The sequence below is a fragment of the Trichosurus vulpecula genome, chromosome 3 (assembly GCF_011100635.1).
Source record: "Trichosurus vulpecula isolate mTriVul1 chromosome 3, mTriVul1.pri, whole genome shotgun sequence".
In the NCBI taxonomy this organism is placed as follows: domain Eukaryota; kingdom Metazoa; phylum Chordata; class Mammalia; order Diprotodontia; family Phalangeridae; genus Trichosurus; species Trichosurus vulpecula.
In genome coordinates, this window is record NC_050575.1 from 168,821,803 (window position 1) to 168,846,658 (window position 24,856).

Consider the following 24,856-nt stretch of genomic DNA (forward strand, 5'->3'; position numbering starts at 1 on the left):
ACACTCTCTTGTGTGTCTCTCCCTTCCCCCTCTGTCTCTCTATCTCTCTCATAACTCGTGTACCCCTCCTGCCCAGATGAAAGGTCCCTTCTCGGTCAAAGACTCAGAAAAACAAGTCACTTCTCTGTGAACTTCGTTCTGCTCATCTGTAAAACGAGGGGTTTGAATTAGGGGAGGTCTGAAGTTTCTTCCCACTATACCATAGAGACGCAGTGAAAGCACGCTAGTAAATGCTTTAAGGAGTTTGCGGTATCTGAGAAATTCGGCCTCTGCGGCTTGCCGTAGCCCATCTCGGAAACAGCCTAGTATTGTGTCCTTACTCCCTCCTCCTTGTCCTCCGCCCTCTCTCCCGGTCCTTTGCTCCGCCCCTGCGCTCGCCCCGGCCCCGTCGCCACGCATGCGCCCGGGGGAGTTGCCTGTCCACATTACCCGCCTGGCGCCGGGAGGAGGAGCTTTCCCTGCCGCTGCCACCTCCACTTCGTCCCGGCGGGCGCCTAGTCGTCGGTCCTCGCCCGGGCCCAGCAGCGCTGCGCTCCTCATGAGCGGCGGCGGCTGATGAGGCTTCGCCCTGAGCGGAGGTGAGGTAAGCCCGCGGCGGGCGGCATCCGTCTGCGTCTCAGAGCCCGGCCTGGGCCTTGGCCTGCGAGCCCGGAGGAACGGCCGCGCCCGGACCCCGGACCCCGGCCGCCTGCCAGACCGCAGGGGACGGGCCTGGGCCGCCAGGACCGCCTGCTCGCCAGCCCGGGGTGCGCCCCTCAGAGGCCCCCTGCCCCCCTTCTCCGAGGAGAATCTGGTCCCTCCGGCTGCTCAGTGCCCCCCACTCCCATGCAGCCTGCAAGGGATAGATGGAGTGAGGTGCACCTCTTCTTTCAGGGGCCCCTTCGCCCTGCATGTCCACGTCCTCCCCATTTCACTCCCTCCTCCAGCTAACCACCGATGGTCTCCCCTTTCCCCCAACCCTATAATCCATAAGTATGGACCCCGTTTGTTTCCTATTCCTCCTCCCTGGAAGGACAGGCCCCAGTTTGTTCCCCCTTCTTCCTTCACCCTCTCACCCCAATCTTCCCAGAAATATCTTGGCAAAGACTAAGGCGGTGCCCCCCATTCCTCAAGACTCCTTCCATGTATCTCCAGGTTAGCCAAGCCCCAAAGCTTCAGTTGCCTTTCCCTCTTCTCCCCCCACTCCTCCAACACCTTTAGAAATAGCCTTCCATGAATTGGGAGGGTACCCCCAATTACCTCCTTCCCTCACTTCCATAGCTGCACTATTTCTTCTTTACCCTGAAACCTTTGGATTGGATTCAGAAAGCATCTTCAACCACCCTTTTTCCAGGTCAATAGGGACAGGTCACTTTCACCTAATCGTAGAGTCCTCACTATCCCCTACTCCTCTAAAGAAAACCCCCCAAAACTTCACTTTGTAACGCCTGGATTTGGATTCAGGATGCTTCATTACACAGTTGAATCCCCATTTTTACCCTTTCTTTACCCTATCTAGAAACATCTGGGCTTGGACTCAGAAGGAATGCACTAGTTCTGTTACCTTTTTTATCTCCAGTGCACCCTAACCTCTAAGCAGCCAAACCCCAAGTGTTTTCCTGTATTGCCACTCATCACACATAAGAAAAATGTATACTGAAACAACCAGGTGAAGACTAAGAGGGCAGCATTCCTTTTTTCTTCAATAACTGCCCTTTCAGTTGTTCCTTTTCCCCCATTCCACTCATTTATTCAGACAGCCTTATTTTGACTCATTCTCCTTCCTTTCCCCTAAAAATTCTGTGAACCATTAGGTGTGAATGAATAGAGAGCAGGCTTCTCCTTTCTTTAGTGATCCCTTTGTGGTATTTTTTTTTTTTAACCAGGCAGCCATGGCCCACTTCACTGCACCTCATCCCCTTACTCAAAACCCTTAATTTTGGGTCACACTGTAGGATAGGTTTCCCCTCTTTTCAGGGATCTCCACCTTTCTAATTGCACATTTTCCTTCTTTTCCCCATCCAATCACACTTTTCTCTCTTGCCCACATCCTAGCAATGACCGCTTCCCCCACTGGGGCTCTTTATTTTTCATTGAGGGATAGGTTTCTGGCTTTACCAGAGCCTTTCACTTGAGATTACCTCATGCATTTGAAGGCAGAGGGAGTACTCTTTTCATTTCTTCAGCCAGTAGTCCTCAGGTGTGTTCCTGGCCTGGTCTTCTCCTTATTCAAATATTTTGCTATTTTTTTTAAGTGGTTAGGCGAGCTACTAAATGTTATTTTTTTGCTCTTCATCTCTCTGATGCCCTTCTCTCTTCTTTTCCTTCAGACCTCAAAAGACAAACTTTGACCACCAGGTCTCCTAAGCCTTTCCTAGATGTACTAGGTGTTAGGGTCACTAATTAAAACCTCTGGGTTTTGTGTGGGGGGAATCACTTTAATGGCGGGCCTGGTACCTGTGTATTTTTTGTCTGCTAGAAGACTTGTAAAGTGGGTGCTTATGATGTAATCCCTCTCTCCCACCTCCACCCTTCTCTTTTTCATGACTGGCCGATGTTAGTATTATTTTTAATGACTTGTTTCCCCTCAGAGCAATCAGAAGTTCTGGTAAGACATTTTAAACTAAGAATTTATTCTATCTAAATTATATGGAGAAATTACAATTTCTAGTGTAGCGATTTTTAAGATTTTCTGATGGAAAAATACTAGGTTTCAAAAATAAACGTTTTACCTCTTCTCATTAAACTGGTATGTGCTTGATGTAGGCAAGTAATGGAAGTTAGTGTTGAGGCTACATCCAGAGCTACTGATCCAAGAGGCAGGTGAAATTATTACTTACAGTACAGATTTTCAATACTTTCCATTGTCAAGCTGAAATCTAATTGAGCTGCAGTAGAGATTTTTTTTTCATCTGCAGTATGAGTCTTGATTGCAGAGTATCAGTGCAGCATTTCAAGCTTTGCTACAGAAGGCAAGGCAGTTGAAATTCCAACACAAAGCTGACTTTGGCTCGAACTTTCAGCTGTGTTTCCTGGTTGTCTCTCATAAGCAAATGAACTTCTCAGCTCACCAGGGAAACATTCTAGAAAACATCCTTACCTCTATAGTATGGAAGCTGTAGCAGCAGATAACAACCATAAGGCTCCAAAAGCACACTGGGCTTGTATTTTAGTGTATCTGTTTGACTTGTCTCAGATGGTGTGTATCTTGGAATCTGGGTGACTTCTGAAACTGCTATATCCTGCTGGGATTTAGTTTTCCTCCTGTCACTTAGTATCCTAGTTTCCTGTCAATCCTATGAATTGAAAAACAAAAAAAAAATCCTTTAAAAATAATCTTTAAAGAAAAAACTGTATCTCAGCTATTCCCAGCAAGCATTCCTAGACTTTTGAATAACAATGGAAAAACGACTCCATAATTTGGACTATTACTATGTATGGAATGCAAAGATAGCTCAAGGGTAGTTTGGCTATGAATAATAAACTGAAAGGTAGGAACAGGAAATTTAGGATTACTATATACTTTCTCTAAATTAACTTATTTCAATTATAAATTTATCCTTAACTTGTATGATAGGGTTCAGTATTATGGCTAAATGTTTATTATTAACTTTTTCTAGATATTGCTATTTTAAATAAAATTTCCTTTTAATAGTGGTTGTCCCTACGTCTTCCTGTTCCCCTTACAGGTACCAATTACTGAACACAGGTTTTCTTTTCACTGTTGAAGCATTCTGGTTGATCATCCCTTCATCCCTAAGCACCCTCAGTTTGACTTGCTAGTTTCAGAACCATGGCAACTGAAGAAAAGAAACCAGAAGCAGAAGCCACAAAAACACAATCTACACCTTCCTCATCAGCCAATCAGAGCAAGGTGTGTTCTAAAAGGTCTGATGTACTTTTGGGGGAAATTAAGCGAGTAAAGTTTCATATTGAAGTAAGGTTAATCCAAAGGTGGGTGTGTTAGAGCTAAAGCTCAGAGCAGCTGAGCCAACTGCTGAATTTTCAGTGTGAGCATTTATACCGTGAAAATCTGGTTAATGCTATAGATCTGGCCTTGCTTTATTGTTTTGTTGATTATGTAGACAAAGTGATGGGGAAAATGTTAATAGAGATTAAACTTAAAAGTGTGTCATGTACATATTTTTTCCTCAGAGAGCAGGTTATTAAACATTTACTAGCACACTGGGGTTGATCTCTTGGCCACTTACTATATTGTTGAAAATTGTTGTTTCTCTTTTTCTCCCTAAGTAAAATGCTGTCAATAATACTTTTGCACCCATTCTAACTTTGTAAGGATCTGAGTAGGTTGACCAGGATCCCTTTCTGATATTTAATTTTGTTCTTTCTAGCCTGCACCTGTAAAGCCAAACTACGCATTAAAGTTCACATTAGCAGGACACACTAAAGCTGTATCTTCAGTAAAATTTAGTCCAAATGGAGAATGGTTAGCAAGTTCTTGTAAGTATAATCTCAAATATGTGATGTCACTACCTAATTTGGTTGTTGAGAAAATTGAGGCTGGGGTTTCAGTCCTTGAGATACTACCGATTTAGCAACCCTTCCATATTAAGTTGATTGTTCTTGTCAATATTGCTGACAATCTGAGTTGAAGAGACCTCAGGTTACTTTGGCTTACCCATATCTGAATAGGAACTCTATAAAAAGCTGTAGTTATTCAGCTAGCTCCCATTTAAAAAAACCTTAGTGAGGGAGAATCCACTTTGTTCTGAGAAAATTCATTCCACTTTTGGCTAGCTCCAGTTGTTAGGAAATTGTTCTTTATATAGAGCATAAATCTGCTTCTCTGAAACTGAACTCTTATGGAACCAAAGAGAGCAAGTTTGATCTCTTTCATATGATAATCCTGAAACTATCTTAGGTTATTATACCCAGAGCTTTCCAGGGATCTTGTAGGCCATATAGTCCAAGCCCTCATTTTACAGATGAGGAACTCTGGCTCAGCGAGGGTGAGTGACTTGTACAAGGTCATAGGTAATGTCAAAATTATGCATCACCCTCCAGGTCTTAAGTTGAAGATCTTAAGTCGAAATTCAGTTATTCCAATGACATAATTTTAAGGCGCCTTTAAAAAAATGTATCCAGATTTGGATACAGAGCTTCAGATGGAGTCTTCTTATGTTTTACTCTGATTTCTTCCTTTGTTCTATGTTAAAGAAGCATAATGTCCAGGTTAAGATGGCATTCCTCTTCTAAAGTTAGACCCAGGTAATGCTTTAGTGTGTGGAAGTGACTGTCTTCTTGAAAACCATCAGTAGAGCCTGAATTCCAGCAGGCCTGACCCAGTCAGTTGGGAAGGCTTTATACATAGACCTTAAGGCCTATCTGCGAATCACCTTAGCTAATGCCAGAAGGCTGACTACCAGGCGATTTAGCCGTAGCAATTCATGAGTACCATCCACTAAAGCAAAGAATGATTGCTGTTTGCATTGGTTAGAGTTCCCAGAAATTTTAGATCCCCAAAGTAAGAGTGAATTAACCTTTTTCAGTTGCCATACTTTACTGGCTCCTGTAAACCTTAGTCTCCCCAAAACTCCCAGATCTCTGAAATAAACTCTTGCATAGCCGTATCTTCATCTTTCACCTTTGTAGTTCTATTTTTTTTCACCCAAGTATACAACTAATTCCAATTAAATTTAACCTTAATAGATTTGGACAGTTGTTCTATCTTGTCAGATCTTTTTGCATCCTGAATCTGTCATTACTATATTAACTGTCACTCCCAGCCGCAAGCCCTTATCAGGCATGTGTCATCCTCATTCATTGATAAAAATGTTGAACAGCATACTGGGGAATTCCATTGAGAGATCTCCCTCCGGGTTTACTTTAAGTTAGTAATAACAACTCTTTTAAGTCTGGTTGTTGACTCCTCTTGTTATCCAGATCTTGCTGGATGACAAGGGTAATATTTTTAGAGTTACTCCTAAAAAAACCATCAAATTAGGTCTAATGGAGACAGACTGGCATTTAAATCCTTTTTGATTCATTTCATACTTGAGGTGTAAAGCAAAAACTTTCTTCACACTGTGTGAAATGCAGAGCTAAAGCAGAGTGTCATGTCCGTCAGTTTTCTCCACAGTCTGTAGTCAGAAAACTCACAGGGACACTCCTCCCTCATGAGGTATGTATTGTGTACTCACACTGAGAAATGTCACAATTTTCCTCTTAATCTTGGTACTTCAGGTACAGTTAGAAAAGGTCTCCTCACTGCTTACCGTTAATCTAATAAAGGCATAAATGTAATGACAAAGCATACTTTTTGCTGTAGTCAGACCTTTTATCCTACTTGGGTGTGGACTTTTTTTTACCAGAAGTTGGAGGTGGGGACAACAACCAACTGCTCACCTCACAAGTTATCTCTGAGCATCAAATGAGACCATGTGAAAGCCGAAGTTATTACCCATCTCTCATAGACTAACAATAAATATTTTTGTCTTTTAGCTGCAGATAAGCTCATTAAAATTTGGGGAGCATATGATGGAAAATTTGAGAAAACAATATCTGGGCACAAACTGGTAGGCTTTTTAAAAAAAATACCTCTTTGGGGTTTATTATAAAATATAAGTTAATGTTGTACAGTGGAACCTGAGGGGACAAGAGCATTTTAAAAGCTAAAAGGTGTGGCGCTTTGATTTTAGATTTGGGAATGGACTAATTTAAAGCTTTGCTATACTTTCTGTCTGTCATTTCTTGCAAATGTCAGGTCATTTCATGACTATTTCATCAGTAGTTGCTAACTTTCAACAAAGCAGCTAAATTGAGTGTCTTGGCAGTACTTCATTTTTCTAAGAATATAAGTCTTATGTATTATTAATACATTAGCTAAGCTTTTTCTGGCAATTAAGTGGCTAGTGCTTTTTTTTTTTTTTAAAAATATCTCTTGCGTATATCACCTGGGAATTAATCTGCCTTTTTCCTTCCTTTTCTTTTTTTAAAGGGAATCTCAGATGTTGCCTGGTCATCAGATTCCAATCTTCTTGTATCTGCTTCCGATGATAAAACTCTTAAGATATGGGATGTTAGCTCTGTAAGTAGTTAGGTTCTCTCTCCTCCCCGCCCCCCCCCCCCCCATTTATTGACTATAACAGAGATGGACAAGGGATTTAATATTTGTAAGCAGTATACTTTAGGACCCAATCCTTCTCTCTTTCTGGCTAAGTAAAATGAAGAATTTGCAAAGGGACCTTAGGTCAACCAGTTCAGCTCTGTGATGTGTGAATATTTTATATAACCTGTATGTAGGAGGAAGCATGAATTTCAAGAGATTCTAGAATATAGTTTCCTTGACCTTCTGATAAGTTTAGTTTGAATAGTGATTTTTTTTTTTTAGGTAAATGCTAGTATTTTTGAAAAAAAAACTTTGATACTTTTGTTTTTTAGGGGAAATGTCTAAAAACACTGAAGGGTCACAGTAATTATGTTTTTTGCTGCAACTTCAATCCCCAGTCCAACCTCATCGTTTCAGGATCTGTAAGTTTTTAATCATATCAAATAACTTGTATATGAACATGTATAATAAAGATAATGGGGGCAGCGGGTAATCTTCAGGGAATCAATATTGCCTTTCATGAGATTGCCAGTATTGCAGAAATCTCCATCTTGACTGCTTAATGTTTGTTTTTCTCCTTTAGTTTGACGAAAGTGTAAGGATATGGGATGTGAAAACAGGAAAGTGCCTCAAGACTTTACCTGCTCATTCTGACCCAGTTTCAGCTGTAAGTCCCCTTATATACATTTCAAGTTTAATTTATTACAGCACATCATGGCACAATGGATAGAAAGTTGACCCAAAAGGCAAGAAGACCTGGATTCAATCTATATCATACTGCCTGTGTGAACCTGGACAAAACAATTCACCTCTCAATTTCCTAAGAACTCTCTAAGACTATAGTTACAAGCTACTGGTCTTCATTGGCAATAGGGAGTTTCGTCACTGAGAGTTCCCTATGCAAATCAAATCACAGGTTTGATTTTTAAAAATGAGAAAAAGGTAATTTATGGACTCCATAGGCAAGTATTTTTTATTTACTTGGAGATAAAACCAGGATCAGCTAGGAAGTGCAGTGGATAGAGCACAGGAAGACTCATCTTCATAAATTGAAATCCAGTCTCAGACACTTATTAGTAGTGTGATCCTGGGCAAGTCACTTCACTCTGTTGGCCTCAGTTTCCTCATCTGTAAAATGAGCTGGAGGAAGAAAATGGCAAACCATTGCAGTATCTTTGCCAAGAAAACCCCAAATGGGGTCATGAAGAGCTGGCCACAACTGAAAAACAACTAAATAGCCATAACAATAAGGATAAGACCAACCCACAAAACTAAGAACTGAGCATTAAACCATGTAATCCAAATTTATGTGAACATTGATCAGTCTTTTTATGCCTTGGTTTGCCCATCTATAAAATAGGAACAACGGGAACCCCATTCACAGCATTTGGAGAAAGTGAAATATGAGCGTGGGCAGGAAAGCACCTAGACCCACAAGGGTTCCTAACCTTGCTTGTGTCATGGACCCTTTTGACAGTCTGATGAAACCTCCAGATCTCTTTTCAGAGTTTTTGAAATATGTAAAACACATAGGGTTACAAAGGAATCATTGTATTCAATTACATTGAAATACAGTTATCAAAAAAAACTCCACAAACTAGATTAAGAACTCCTGGTCTAGGTAATTAGTAAATGTTCAAAGTGCTTGAAGTATGAGAGAGTAGGTTGGATTATTAACCAGCCAGTGCTGCTAGGGTGATGCAGAAAGGACTTCAGGGTACATATATGGAATTTTATCTTGGCTTGATAGGGTGTAATCTTTATAGAATAGGTAAAGAAAAGGACACGAGCAGAACATGGTATTGCGAATAATGGCTACTTTGGGTGGGATACATAGACCATGGTGAATGTCAAAAAGCTTTCCCTAAAGAGCCTTAGCAATGCTCTTGGACCTAAGGGATATGTGCTATTGATATCTGTGACATGAGACCTAGTTATCTTTGGCAAAAGGCAAGGTTTTTAATTTCCAAAGAGAAGTGCAGATCAGTTTCAGTGCCATAAATGGAAAGACTAAAGCTCAAATAAGCATTCATTTTCTTATTACAAATTGAGAGGGTAATTCAGACCCAGATGGTTTGGTCTAGTCTTTCAGAACACACCTAGATAGTCTTATTCTAATGTAAATAGCACCCCCCTGGGAAAATATGGAATGGGAGGGTGATGTAATAGAGTTATTTGTATACATATCTGTCTTCCCTGGTAGATGATAAGAGTTGGGACTGCCTTTAGATTTCCTCAGTAAATATTTACCGACTCCTAGACTAAATTAGGCATATCAGTAAATGATTCTATTATATTTGTCCACGTGTGCTATCCATCCTGAAACATAACGGGCATACTGTCCATTTATGCATGAAGTTAAATTTAGTTCAACTCAACAAACACTAATGATGGTGTGTAAGACGCTGGCAATACAAACACAAAGCTAACAGTCTCTACTTATAAGGAAGATGCTTAAATTCTACTAGAAGCAGCATATTTCAAAGTAAATTAATACAAAAATAATTTCAGGAGGGCAAGAGCATTAATAACTGGTGAGGGAAAAAGGGAGGGCTGGATTACAATTGAGGCAGCTAGGTGGTGCAGTGGATAGAGTGCTGGACATAGTGATTATGGGCAAGTCACTTAACCTCTTCTTGACTCAGTTTCCTCAATTGTAAAATGGGGATCATAAAAGCACCAACCTTCTAAGGTTGTTGTTAAGGATCAAATAAGATAATATTTATAAAATCCTTAGCTAGTGTCTAGCACATAGGCATTATATAAATGCTAGCTGCTGCAGCAACTACTACTACTTCTACTACTATTATGATTATTAGAAAAGACTTCATGTAAGAAGTGGCACCTGAACTATACAGTGAAGGAATGTTGGCATCCTTCAACTTGAAAATGAGGAAAGAATGCATTTTATGCATGGGGAACCTACTCATGCAAAGGCACAGAGAAGGGAGATGGAATATGTGGGAGGGGAGTAATATGAAATAAGTCTAGAAAGGTAGGTGAGGGCTAGATTATAGAGAGTTTTGAATACTAGTCTGAGGACTTTGTGTTTTATTTTAGAGGAAGCATAGGGCAATTGGAGGCTTGGGGTCGGGGAGATAGGGTCAGATCTCTTAGCAATATTAACTTGTAGCTATGTGGAAGATAGATGAAGAGACTAGAAATAGGAAGATGAATTAGGCTGTTAAGCAGTTCAGGTAAGAGGTGTGGTGCCCTGAACTAGGATGGAGGCTCTGAGTCCAGAAGAGGGGAAGATGGATACAGCATTTAGAGTTAGGGTCAAAGGACTTAGCAACTGAATGAATATGAGGATTGAAGAAGAGCAAAGACTTGAAGATGACCCAGGCTGTAAATCTTGGTGACTAGAGAGATGGTGGTGTTCCAACGGAAATGGAAGGTTGGAAGAAGTTGGGTTGGGGGGAGGGGCCATATTGGGTTGGGGATGGGGAGAACAGCTTAAGTTTTGGCCATAAGTTTGAGTTTCCTATGGGTCCTTTAGGGAGTTATGTGGTAGTAGAGTTCAAGAGATGAAGACTGAATATATAAATGTGGTGGGAATCATCTGCCTAAAGATGATAGTTGAACCCATGGTAGCTGATAAGCTTTAACAAGAGAGTGAAGGGAAAGAACCTTGTGGGGCATCCTTAGAGGGCATGAAGAGAAGGATGATTTAGGAAAGGAGACTGAAAAGGATCAGTCTAGAAGGAGAACCAAAAATTGAGAGAGGCAACTGCCTTGAAAGCTAAGGGAGGAAACAGCATTTGGAAGGGGCCCAGGGGTGGTTGTTCATGACAACATGTTCTACAGTATCCAGAACTGTAGAAAAGTTGGGAAGGTTGGGCAATGAGTAATAGTCATTGGATTTAGCAGTTAATCTGGAGAACCATACAGTAAAATAAATCACAAATCCATGATTTCTGTTTTTAAAACTTACCTGAATTAAGGTTCTAATCTCACTTTGTACATAAGTGTTATTCAGGTATCTAAGAATTATAACTCTTAAGAACTGTTTTGTTATGAAATGGTCCATAAATGGATGGATTTATTTTTAAGTGTTTGCTGATTCTCTTCCTCAATTGTAGGTTCATTTTAATCGTGACGGATCCTTGATAGTGTCAAGTAGTTACGATGGTCTTTGGTAAGTGTAAACTTTTTATTAGCCTTTGACTTAACACAGTTTCTCTGCACAAATCAATGGATGATACTTAAAATGTCATTGAAAAACACAGGTTGAGAAAAAGTGGCATGATTCAGTAGAAAGAGTACTGGATTTGGAATTACAAGATATGGGTTTGAGTCTTGGCTCTGCTGATTCCTACTTGTGTGACTTTGGGCAAGTCATTCACCTCCCTAACTCTTGATTTCCTTATCTATAAGAGAAAGTTGCATTATACTTCTAAGGTCCCTTCAAAGTCTAAATCCATGAGCCAGAATCCAATAGACTGGTAAATATGAGATTAAAAAAATTCTCCCAGTGACTAATTATAAGGGGATAAAAGTATTTAGAGGTGAAAATGTAAGCTGTTAACAAAAAATTAATCAAATTCCTTAGTAACCAGTGGAAAGCAAATCAAGACAATCTTAAGGTATCCCCTAACACCCACCATAATCACAAAAAATGGCCCCAAAAGTGAAACTAGTTTTATGACAACAGGTGCTCTACATTTGTGGGACTTTTGATTAATCCAAACATTAAATAAGACAAGTCACAGTGAATACCTTTCAACACATCAATTCTGTTGCATAGCACTTCTTCCTTAAAATCTTATAAAATTGGCAAAGATAATAAACAACAACAATCAGTGTGAGGAGTCACACTGATTGGGGAGCTGTGAATTGGTCTAAACATTCTGAAAAATAATTTGGAGTCACATGAGTAAAAGAGACTAAATGGGTCCTATCTTTTCTCCCAGCAGACCCTTTATTGATCATGTACTCTAATAAGGTGAATGATAGATCCTGGGTTTAATAAAGTATTTGTGGCATTTGCTATGGTAGCAAAAAATTAGCTAAGGTTGGCTGAACAAATAGTGATCATATGAATTTAATACCATAAACAATGAAAAAATGAGTTCAGGGAAACATGGGAGTACTTGTACAAAGTGACGCAGAGTTAAAAAAAAAAAGAACCAAGAAGAGAATTTACAAAATGGCTACAATACTGAAACAACATTAAAGAAGTCAAGCAGAATGTTAATGAATAGAAGAGGAGAACATTCCTCCCAGGTGGGGGACTATGGATGGTAATATAGAATCCATTGCCAGACAGGATTTCAGTGTTAGTTGACTTAGTTTTGTTTTTTCTTTTGCTGGGGGCAGCTAGGTTGGTGTACTGGTTAGAGCACTGGACCTATAGTTAGGCAGATCTGAGTTCAAATGCAGTTTCTGGCACAAACAATGTGAATGTGATCTGGAGCAAGTCAGTTAACTTCAACCTCATTTTCCTTATCTGTAAGATGGGGATAAGAATAGCATCTATCACCAGGAATGGTTGTGAGAATAAAGTGAGGTATTTGTAAAACTCTTTGCAAATCTTAAATTGCTTTATAAATACTAGCTATGATTGTTTTAATAAAGTTCAGTTGCAGGAGATGGGGAATTAAAAGAAATTAACAAGTGTATAAAGAAAAGGTAAAAGATTTTTAATAAAAATATTCACAGCTGCACTATTTGTAATGGCAGAAAAATAGAATCAGACTGTTTAATAATCAGGAATGGCTGACTACATTAAATTGTGTTACCAAAGAGTTTAGAACAATTTTAAAAAAGCATTTGAAGAAATAAGATTTATGTGAGATCAGTCAGAACCGTGTGTACATATCCTTATTCAGTAATTGTCAAAGCCAAACATGGTAGGACTTCATAACTGGAAAGGGACTGAGCAAACTTTATGTTTGATTATTTGTTTTTAATAGTTATTCATTTAATGCATTAAAAACAAATAATTTAGGGTTTTTTTTGCTTGTATTTTAATCCTTAAAATTCAAAGATTATCAATTTTTTACCTATATTAATACACTGGTTGTTTGTTTTTTCTAAAAAGCCGAATCTGGGATACAGCATCAGGTCAATGTTTAAAAACACTTATTGGTAAGTAAACAAAGTTTATTTTTGTTTGTTTAATGATTCACAATTCTCTGAGAATTTTTTCTTGTTCTATTCTGTCTCTACTCCATTACACTTCTCTTCTAAAGGATGAAGTTAGTTAAAAGAAATCTTAAGGTAATAACTATTCTTGGCATGGTGGTTTGAAATGCAAAGAGAGAGCTTGGTTTTGACTTCTCTTAGCTCTTCTTAACTTCTTCCTTCACTGACATTTCTTGGGTCTGGTTTTGATGAATCTCTTCCCTAAATCAGGTCAGATTTAAAACTGGTGTTCTTTTGGTGTCTTCCCTCCACTTTCCCATTTCTTTCCCTAGGGGTTGATCTTTAGGTTAAACAAAAGAAAATTAATTTTTATTTCAAATTTCCTCAATTTCTTACTGTGTTACCTGAGAAAGTTCTCATTAGTTTCACCCTCCAGCAACCATCCTTCTGAACATAGCTTATAGTTCCTCAAATGACATTTATGTGCAAATGCTTTGCTAGACTCAAGCCATACAAAGGTGAGAATGACTTGACCCTTGCCCTCAAAGACCTGACAGGCATAGAGTCTCTCCCTGAGCTTCTTCCATCTTCTCTTGAGTTCCTATACATTTCTGATCTTGAAGTGATACTTTAACAATTCTTATTCCCACTTATCTTTTGAAAGGCAATTTTTATTCTTCACTTATTTTCCCTAATAGATTAGTATGTTTTCTGACGTCATTAGCTCTAATCTCTTGTCCAAATTTAATGGTCTCGTCTCACCCTTATCATTTGTTCTTGTCTTTTCCTCTTCCCATACCATTAATTTTTAGTTGCTCCTGGGGCTATCTAACACTGTTTATTTTCTGAATCATCAGTACATCTTCCTGAGTCTTCAGTCCTGACTTCTCTTTCCCCCTCTTTACTTATGAAAGACCTTTACATTTGTGTAAAGATCTGCCTGAAAAATGAAAATACACATTTGAAATTGAGCAAATCACATCCTTTTGAAGTCTCCTCTTTCTCTTCCCAGTTAGCCAACCCTAACAAAACATTGTTTATTCTTTTTCCATATTGGATTCTTTATTAAATATTTTGGTCCATTCTTGGATCTGTACCCACTCAGTGCTCTGTGTCAGTATCTTAATCTATATTTTCCAGCTCTTCTCTGCCCCATACATATTATAATAATGTTCATTAATGCTTTCGTGTAGTTCCTGTATAGAAAAAAAAACATGCATTGATGCACTATATTACCTACTACTACCTTAAATCCCTCTCCAGGGTTTTGTAGCGTTCATTCTGTATCTTTCTCCCTCTCCCTATCCCAACTCTATTAAAGTCTTTGTCAGCTAATAGCTTTGGTAGGATGTTAAGAGTTGAGATAAGGGGGAGCTAAAAGAAACTGCCTACTGCAATAATTTTACATAGGCTTGGTTTCAGGGGATTATGAAAACAAAAGGATTCTGAAAAGCCCTACTGAACTAGGGTTCAAAGATCTGGAATGCAGTCTTTCTGTGAATAAACTTGATGATTGAGTAAATGTAGTCATTCCAAATCCTGTGTCTCCTTCCTAGGTAGAAAACTGGAGCCAGGTTCTACCTTACTTTGCTCCTTATGCAGTTCTACATGCTAGTCTTTATTCTTTGATTAAATTAATTTACCTTTATTTTTGTTAATTTTTAACTGTTAACTTTTATAAAGTTAATTAACTTGCATTGAAACATCAAGTGCTGTGCCATATGGAAATCTCATAAATCTTGACTGGAGAATTTGGACAAGGACTTGGGGTGGGGAAGAAGAGAAGCTTGCATTCTTTGTGAACTTTTGCTGTTATGCAGATGTGTCTCAAAGAATGTTTTGGCAGATAATTCTCTTACATGGATCTCAGATAATATCATTAACATACAGTTAAAATGCTTTTTAACATCTCAGACTCTTTGGCGAATCTGGCTTCCTCAGCCTAGTTCTAGTGTTTTGATTTGCTCAGGCTTCAGTAAAGATCTGTTTTAACATTTTTATAGTCAAAATTTTGTCTACCAAGATTTTAAATTAAATTTCCTTTTTTAAAAATTATCAAGCATTTTTTTCTTCCCTTCTATCTCCTTTATCTTCCTCTCCCTTGAAAAAAACAAAACCTTGCAACAAATAACTATATTTAAGCAAACAAATCTCCATCGTGGTCATATCCAAGACTGTATCTTTTTCTTCATATTAGACCATCACTTCTTTACCAGGAGATAACAGCATTCCTCATCATTCTTTAAGTCTTCCAAGTTTCTCTTCATTTCTTACAACACAGTACTTTTCTGTTACTTCTCCACCATAATTTGTTTAGCCATTCATCAATTGATGAGTACTCCTTTATTTTTCTAGTTCTTTGCCATTACAAAAAGAATTGCAGTAAATGTTTTTCTACATATACAACCTTTTCCTCTTTCTTTGATTTCTTTGGGGCATAGGCCTAGTAGAAATATTGCGGGGTCATTTAGTAACTTTTTGGGCTTATGTCCAAATTGCTTTCTATGGTGGCCATGCAAATTTCTGTCTCCACCATTGTGCTGGTTTTGCTACAGTCCCTCCCATATTTGTCATTTTAGGCACCTAGTGGTCAGTGAGCCATCTAGTTGTGAATAGAATGTTGGCTTTGGTGTTAAGAAGATTTGAGTTCCAATCCAGCTTCATTCACCTACATAGACCTTAGGCAAGTCACTTAACCTCTCTCTGCCATCTGTAAAATGGGGATCACAGCACCTCCCTCATAGGATTGTTGTGAGGTTCAAATTAGTTAACTTAAGTAAAATGCTTTGCAAACCTTTGAGTACTGTGTAAGTATAGCTTCTATTACATTTTTGTTGTTTGGATTAACTTTGCAAATCTGGGTGTGAGGTAGAACCTTAGAATTGCTTTAATTTGCATTTCTCTAATTATTTGTGATTTGGAACATTTTTTCACATGGCTATAGAGAGCTTGAATTTCTTCCTTTGAGAACTGCCTATGAAAGAACATCTTTTTATAGTATTGTTTTCATGGGTGAAATAGGCCCTATTGACAGTTGAGTACGGATTTAAAAAAATCATTAAAACCAAATCTAGCCTTTAATCTTTCTTATATATTTTGTTATTGGGTTTGAAAGCTTCTTAAGAATTAGATATATCTCGTTCTTGTCCTTAGTTCCAGTTGTAGAAGTTTTACTATAATTTTACTAATTTACAGTAATTGGCATTTGTGCCAAGTAGTATGAAATAGAATAGATAAGATTAAATGAACATCTGTAATAGGGCACTGTATTTGAATTCTTCACACCTTTTACAGAGTATCCCTCAATTCTGAAGATCGATTGGCATGTTAAACCTACCAGAAAATTGGGTAATAAATGTGTTTCACTGTTATTTGAGGGTGAGCATGTATGGTACACGAGCACTCTGGGTAAATTTTCTCACTTTCAACATAGATTGTAAGCAAAAGGGTAAAATTAGTCATGAACTATGAGAGTTGGTTAGGGGCCTTATAATATCAAATATTGAATATAGTGGGGTCTAGAACCCAGTTGTCATGGGGAAAAACTTGAATGTTTCAGTTCAGAGAATTAGAGGATTAAGTGATATTGTGACCTTTGGATCATACAGAAAATCAGAGTGATGAAACAGCAAGAAGGTCACCTTGAAGTCAGAAACATTTTTCAAATCCTACCTCTGACACATATTAGCTGTGTGGTGGTGGTGGTGGGCAAATCACAGAAACTCTCAAAGGCAAATATGACTGAAGTTGTTAATCTCCCATGGAAGAAATTTGCCTTGGGAGTTTGTCACAACAATAGCATCACAGGTCTTAACCACCACTCTCATTCCCACCAAAACAAAAGCAAAAATACCCTAATATTTAAGGATTAACCATTTCTTAACTGACACTGTTTTTCAGCTATTTGAGTCTATAAGCCAATGCTTATATCTTTCCCTCAGGATCATTCTTAAAATCCCAAATTTAGAGATGGACCTTAAGAGGATATTGAGTGTAACACACACACACACACACACACACACTCTCTCTCTCTCTCTCTCTCTCTCTCTCTCTCTGCAGTTTGGGAAATTGGGACTAAAGGTTTAAGTGACTTGCCAGAGTCACATAGTTAGGTTCAGAGGTGGGATTTGTACTGAGGTCTTCCTCACCTATCCACTATCCCCATACTGCTTCCATCATTTGGTGGTAAAGTGTTACATAGACCCAGAATATTTGAGACGAAGATGGGGTAATTCATATGTAATGCCCATCAGGAAAATGATCCACAGAACTTCAGTGAAAAGTCATTGACTGTTTTTCCCCAAGCATCAGTTTCTCCCTACCAAGCTATAAAAGGTGTTTGGTTTGAGTTTGGTCCATCATCTTAGAGGCTGGGGCAAAGCAGAATGCAGGGAGAAGGAGGTGCATATTTGAGACACGCTTCTGATCAGTATCCTAAGCGTCTGCACTTTTGAAGTTAAAATGTTTCCAGAAGAATCTATAAATAATAATTTGCTCTAAGACAAATGGAGGATTAGTTTCTAAAAGAATATGTAAGTAGGACACTTCAGGACTATTTTTTCTATTCATGGTAAGTGGCTTTTCTAATGGATTGAGGAAATAACTGAAATAAATCTAACCTTTTCCCATTTTTTTTGTATTCCTAGGCAAAGTAAGTTCAAACTCTCTTTTTGAAAGGAGCCACAAAGCCATGAGGTTCAATACTAGTAGTGACATCTTATACAAAATTTTTTATTGTATCTAGATAGTGGCATAATTTAGTAGAAATTGGACCAAACATTTGAAATGGGTCTTAAGATTTTCATTTTTAATACAGATGATGATAATCCTCCTGTGTCTTTTGTGAAATTCTCTCCAAATGGTAAATACATTCTTGCTGCAACTCTGGACAAGTAAGTATTTTATGCACTTTTTTTGATTGTAATAATATAATTTTACAAAAAGGACTTCCTTTACACCAATGTTAAGATTCTCTCAGTAGTCATACTAATCAAACATATAAATGAGAATAAATTATTTTAAAACAAGTATAAGCACTTAAAATCTAGGATATTGAGTTAGGAGAAACCTTAGCCCTAGTCCAGGTCCTTCATTTTACAAATTGGGAAGACTAATTGTAAAAAGGCTTGGTAGTCACTTTAATCTTTGAAATAGCTTTTAGCATTTGTAATTTCTTGATTATACTTGAATGAGTAAGATAAGGTGTACTGTATAGCAGAATCTCATTGACTGGGAGTTAAAAGTTGGCATAAGAATTTCATTTTGTCCTGCTACAGGGCAGACTGTGATACATTTACTATGAAATGTATTCTCTGACAACTTGAATTTTTGTCCCCATGTTTCTGGAATCACTGAGGCTATGTGCTGAATGGTGATCATGATTAGAAGAAGTTATTTTCTTCATTATATCAGGAAGTTCCTCTGCTCTGAGATCTTTATGAATGTTAAAAGCTAATTAGCTATCTAAGCCTTTTAGGCATAAGTGTTTATTTTTAAATTTGGGGGCAGGTTTGAGTTACTCATTTTGACAGAATGAATTACATGATCAAAATAGGTTCTCCACCCTTGTTTGTAGTCCTAGAATTCTAATTATAAAGCAAAGTGTAAAACTCAAATGTAAGTACTGTTATTTTAGTAGGAAGTCTTGAATAGACCAGCACAAGAAGCAAATTTAATTGGAGAAACTGACCTGAATTCAAAATTGATTCATTACTTTCTTTCAATCTCTAGCACTCTTAAGCTATGGGACTACAGCAAAGGGAAGGTAAGCACTTGTTTAAATTGGATGAATTATAAAGACATAATATCATTCTATCAGGTTTCCTACTTTGGTTGTTATGTGATAGTAATGCCACAAGGTTAGAAGGAGAAATCTTAGTGAGAGCTAGGTGCCTCATAGACTTGGTTACGTTGCCAAAAAGTTTAATTTCATAGATTGACACAAATATAAAAGTTGTAAGAGATAACAAACATCTACAACAATAAAATATTTCAAGACTCTGTAGTTTCATTTGTGTGAGTATTCTCCAGGATTGGGTATTGGAACGCTTCTGACTTAGATGATCTTTGATAGTTGCTGTGGCTAAAAAATTTGGCATCTTGTGGCTAACCTGGTGCTGAGTTTTTCTGGTCTTATAATGACTGATCTTAGATAAGATAATCTATCTTTCCAATTCAAAGTCTTGTTAACTTGTGCACTATCTGGAGATCATAACTTTTAGGAGCTAAAGGTCCTCTCTTATTTCTGAGGATTTTGGTAGAGGATACATTTACCTGGTAATTAAATAAAAAGTCTCAGGTGTAGGAAAAGTAATAAAAAAGTAGATGAATATCTATGCTTAGAGAAGGCTTGGCTGTTGAAGCTTTTCTGGGACTAGGCTAATTGAGTAGCCACTTTGAGCAGGATGAAAGTATGCATGAAGAATGCACTAGAAAATGCAAAATGACTTGAATTGGTTCCAATCACATCAACATAATGCTGACTAAAATTTAAATGCTCACAAAGGTGAAGAATTACCCAACTCTGCCTCTGCTTGTAGTAGGAATTTTTTGATAAGTGTTTATTGACTTCACTAGGTGGTTCATATAGGAAAGAAGAGTCCATTAACAGAACTGCCTGACTTAGCTTGAATTTTGTGGAATTAACAAAATGGAAGATCAAGAAATCAGTAAGATAAACCAAATGGCCCAGTTCTTTTAGACAGATGGAACTGTGGTGATGATAATGATCATTGCCTTTGTGCTCTGTGTCCAGGATTGACTGATTCAAATGAACTTAACAATAAAGTAACTGACTTATATAGGTTCTGGGGCAAGTTACTACTTTTTCCTTGAGTCTAAGATAAACCTGAGAATAACTTTCTTTTCTTTCAGTGCCTGAAGACATACACTGGTCACAAGAATGAGAAATACTGCATTTTTGCGAATTTTTCAGTCACTGGTGGAAAGGTATGTTTCATGTGGCTATTTTTAGGGTCTTGAGACTTTGAAAGGTTGTTGAAAGATAAAAGTAAGTAAGTGATGATAGAAAGTTTAGATGACAGTGGATACCTTTCTTTGTAAGACATACTACTTGGTTTATGCAAAATACCTGTTCTATAGTAAATGAAGTTACTCATTGAGGGATTGCTGTGTACCTGGCCCCAGGTAGACAAAAACAAACAAAAAAAAATCCTTGCTTTCAAGGAGCTTACTTTCTAGCAGGAGATATATACATATATAAGTATATAAAAATGAAAGGGAAACTTTTCTGCTATGTGAGAACAGAATAATCCAAAAGAAAGCAAATGTATCTAAATTCTGCCCAGATAGGTTTGAATTTAGCAATAACTATCAGTTAGTTATATACCATAAACCTGCTAGAAGAATGCAATTTTCAGACTTGATACATTGCAAATAACATGAAGTGAGTCTTCAAAGACAGGCTTAATAATTGACAGTGTAAATTTGGAGAAACAGAACTTCTCTTCACCTTAATCTTTCTAACTCTACCTCCTTATATTGCAGTGGATTGTGTCTGGGTCAGAAGATAACCTGGTTTACATTTGGAACCTTCAGACAAAAGAGATCGTACAGAAATTACAAGGCCATACAGGTGAGAACAAGGCTCTTTTTTTTTTTTTTTAACTAATGAAGATTTCCTAAACTATCAAATCTGCATTTTGTTTGTTTCAAACTGTGACAGCTTTGTACCCACCTTGTTAAACACAGAGCTGGTGCTTTCTTGTCCATGGTTTCCCTTTTTGCTCTTTCTGCACCGTTTAAGGCATCAAACAAGCATTCTCTTTCCTCTGGCTTTGGCCAGGCCATATTCAGTGTTCTCAGTTTTTGTGTATATAAAAGTCTATTCTGAACTAAAATTAGCTTAATGTTCCATCTCACAGTATCTCTTTATCTCTTGATACTCTTAACATGTTGGTCTATTCATAGACAGATCTAGTTTGGCAGATTTCTTGATTAATTTCTGAACAAGCTTTGTTCACTGTGATTTGTCTCAGTTAGAATATTCCCTTCTCCATCAAACATCTTTCTCTTTCATCTTTCTGTAAAGTCTAGTTCAACCCCCACAAATAACATTCTCTGACCACTCTAGCCCATGGCAATTTCTACTCTCAGCTCCTACTATACTTCATTATTATCACATAGTTGTATACCTGGTTCTTTCTAGCATATTTTTGTCCTTATTAAAACTGTTTGCTCTATGAAAAATCATGTCTTCTTTGTATTCCACTACCCATAGCATAGCGCTGGCCATGAAAGTCCCTAACTGTTAACTCAGTCAATTGACAGGCAAGTTTAAGTCCAAAAATCAAGTTGGGATTCAGGTTCAGGACTTACAAAGTTTGCTGCCTTTTTTATCTTTGATGTTCACTTAGTACTTACTCATCTGACTATTATGTCTAAGTTTTTGATACTTTGTTCCCTTAGGTCCTCATGCTTCATGCACTTTATATACAGAGGCAATACTGATTGCTTTTTCATGTCCTGACAATTCACATGATGTGTTCATTCCTTGTATTTATGGAGAGACTGAAACAAAAGGGTTTGCTTGAAGTAGGTCTTGATTTCTTTTAAGCACAGGGAAATAAAAGCTAGACCCCTTCTAAAAATGTTTTTTTAAGCTCTTTGATTTGGCTGAAAAAGTTGCTGACTTCTAAGATCAAGATGAATATGTCATTTTGTCCACTTTTAGCTCTATTTAGAACATGATGCTCTAAAAATGAGGATAGTATTAGGTTTAGTTGACTGCTTATGTTTTCCCTTTCTCTTCCCCTCTCTTCTCCCCCTCCAGTCTTCTCTCAAAAATCAGATAATTTCATTAGGGCCAAAGTACCAAAGATCTGAGTGCCAACTTTTAAAAAGTGTATCCTTTGGTTATGAGGGAGAATGGAGTATGAGTGTAGACTGAAGGGTGCAGGACCCCCATCAATTTCTAGGGGACAACTTAGAGCCACATCTTCCAATTGAGGACCATACATGAATAGCTTGCACACTATGGGGTTGTCTTTTTTTTTTTCCAGATGTTGTGATTTCAACAGCTTGTCACCCTACAGAAAACATCATTGCATCAGCTGCGTTAGAAAATGACAAAACAATTAAACTCTGGAAGAGTGACTGTTAAGCCCTTTCGATATCATGTTAGAAAGACTGTATCAAGAAGAAGTAGATCCTGTGAGGCAAGAAACTAAGATATTTGAGAATGGTTTCTTGGCCTAAAGGGAAATCCCCTTTTTTCTTCCCTGGAATGGGTGGCCTGGTGAGAAGAGGCAGCATCTGCCTTATTTGACAAATGGATCCTTTTCTTATTTTTTTTGCTTTAAGGGGAAAAAATTTGCTTGTATTACTAGAAGGTCCCAAAAGACTTTGGTGATGCTTCTTGCCAACTCTCCTGATGCTGTCAAAGGAAGAGTTTCAATCTATATTGTGTATAAATCGAGTCAGCAAAAACCTGAATTTTTAATTTTTTATTACAGAAGGATAAATTTCATTTCATCATGAATTTTTCCTTAACTAAATGTTCTGTAATTTTTAAAAAGATATCACTTACCCACTTCTAACTCTGTGACCAAATACAACCATGTAAGTTTTTGGCCTTCTATCCCCCAGTTTCACTGACCTTATAGTGAAATATCTTTTAATCTTCTGTATAGTTTTGCCTCTTGCTGTGTATGTTTAATAGATACTATATCACAAGTTGTCTACTTTTTTCCCCCCAAACCATTAATTCCTGCTTGTAGAAGTTCACAGCACATTTTGAAGTCTTTCTGGGGAAAAACAAAACAAAACTCAGAACATTGTAAAGTTTTTTCAATGTAAAGACAATTTTGTATCTTTAAAGTTCATAGTACGGAACTGTTAATGGCATGACTGTATACTTCAGCCTCAATATTTTCCCGTTTGTCACACTCTTGTTTACACAAATGACAGTACCTTGTGCTGTAATAAAAAGGTGGGATTTTGTGTACGTGTGTGGCAGCCGTGTTCTAATATGCAGTGTTTGTGTCTGTTTAGTTTCTTACATTCACAAGTGGCAGAAAAACTCTTGGCAAGACATAATTGCCCTAGTGGTTTATTCAGTCTTCCTTATCACTCTACATTTAAGTGACATGTAGCCATAAACTTGTCTTTGAAGGGTATGTTTCAGGCTATATTTTGTACTTGGGAAATAATAAACAGGATACTACATTTCAGTGGAATAGACAGGAAAAGAAGCCACACCTCAAATGTGAAAAGCAGCAGCATGTTAATTGCTGAAATGGCTCCCACTGAAGGTCAAATTAGTGGTCCGATGTGGAGTTGAGTGTGACAGGCACAGCTACAATTAAATGGCCTGCTGTCACACTCAGTTAACATCAGTGTTAGCTTCCCAACACCTTTCCTAATTAAAAAAAAAAAAAAGCTTAAATGAAGGTCTTGGCGGGTCCACTAAATTTATCCTGAAGAGATAATATGCTTATCAATATGAAGTACCCAGATTTCCCGGTTTGGGCACTTCTCTAGCATCCAATTTGTTCAGTGGCATGACAGCTTTCAGGAAGGTGCAAAGTATTCAATCTGGACTTCTCATTTCTGTGATAGAAACATATAGTTGGAACTCTGAATAACGTAGCCCAAGTTGGACTTTAACTTCCTTTACCTTTGTGAGACAAAATCTTTCTTAGTCATAATCTTTTGAACTTCAGAACTGGTTAATGATTCCCCTGGGGAGAGAATCTGAAGTGGATGCTTAGGGAAAACTAAGGTAAAGGGAACGCATTTTAAGAACTGGATTTTGTAGTGCTTGTAACAAACCGTGACAATCTTCTGGTATTCATTCAACTCTTTTTTGAATCCTAAGGGGAGGGTGGGATGGGCAGGGAGTGAGAGCCTTTTAGAACTAGTTGAGTAGGTCAGGTTTTTTTAGTCAGTGTCTTGCTTTCCACCTTGTTTGAAACCTGAATGAGATGTATTACTCCATGGAATGCCACAAGCCATTTTATTGATATGCACCTCTATAGACAGTGTTAGTGTGATTGCATGCTGCTGAAGAGACTGATCCTCGTCTCCTTTAGGAAAAGTCAATGTTCTGTTTCTGTTAAAACTGCCAGAATGAAACCATGAGCCCGTTTGGAATTGGTGCTAAGACTACAAACTGTGACTTGATTGGATGAAGCAGTTGTAGCTTCTCCTGTGGACTAGGCTTTCTGAATGTGGTGCTCACTGATAACTGGGCAACGGGATTGACTGTAAAATACAACAGTTTTCTAAAATATCTTGCAAAAGTTGGCTGCAGTTATTGAGTAGAACAGTCATGTAAGGCACTTGAAAATAAGCTTCTGACAGTTTTCTTCCCATTTTTGACTCATGTGTCTACGTTCTATGTGGGCTGATATTAGCACACGTGTATTAGGTTGGCTTGTTCATCCATAAAGACTTTTCCAGCCTAAGGGTCAAAAAAAATTTGTATATAAGCCTAATACAAGTGATTGAAATGCAAAAAAAAAAGAGTCTCAATGTTTGTGAGTCAACTTGAACCAAAACTACATCAGTTTTGGTTCTCTTAGGTATAACTGAAATTTTTTTTCAAGTTTGCTCTCCTGCCATAAGTCACTCCTTGCAGGAATGAGGTGAGCTATTTGCATAGCTCCTATCATTGCATATAGTTTATTTTTTCTATATTTGAATTCTTTGTAGATTTATGTAAAAGCACATGCCTTTTTTTTTTTTAAAAGAATAAAGATT

General features: G+C 37.8%; 1 protein-coding gene across 2 annotated transcripts; it reads left to right on the forward strand.

Annotated features, from left to right (window-relative positions):
- Positions 1-379: 379 nt before the first annotated feature.
- WDR5 (WD repeat domain 5) lies at positions 380-23,569 on the forward strand. 2 transcript variants are annotated; one of them, XM_036751101.1, is made up of 14 exons: positions 380-583; positions 3,669-3,853; positions 4,332-4,440; positions 6,442-6,515; positions 6,938-7,027; positions 7,381-7,470; positions 7,632-7,715; positions 11,131-11,186; positions 13,092-13,138; positions 17,952-18,027; positions 18,866-18,899; positions 20,009-20,083; positions 20,642-20,729; positions 22,156-23,569. In XM_036751101.1, the coding sequence occupies exons 2-14, from the start codon at positions 3,773-3,775 to the stop codon at positions 22,254-22,256; spliced, it is 1,005 nt and encodes a 334-aa protein (XP_036606996.1). In that variant the 5' UTR covers positions 380-583; positions 3,669-3,772; the 3' UTR covers positions 22,257-23,569. The 2 variants fall into 2 exon arrangements, with proteins under 2 accessions (XP_036606996.1, XP_036606997.1); XM_036751102.1 differs by having other exon boundaries at positions 439-578.
- The last annotated feature ends 1,287 nt before the right edge of the window (positions 23,570-24,856 follow it).

Coding starts and splice junctions, on each gene's coding strand:
- WDR5 (XM_036751101.1), top strand. CDS start 3,773: ATGGCAACTGAAGAAAAGAAACCAGAAGCAGAAGCCACAAAAACACAA. Junction 3,854..4,331: donor CATCAGCCAATCAGAGCAAG/GTGTGTTCTAAA, acceptor TGTTCTTTCTAG/CCTGCACCTGTAAAGCCAAA. Junction 6,516..6,937: donor CAATATCTGGGCACAAACTG/GTAGGCTTTTTA, acceptor CTTTTTTTAAAG/GGAATCTCAGATGTTGCCTG.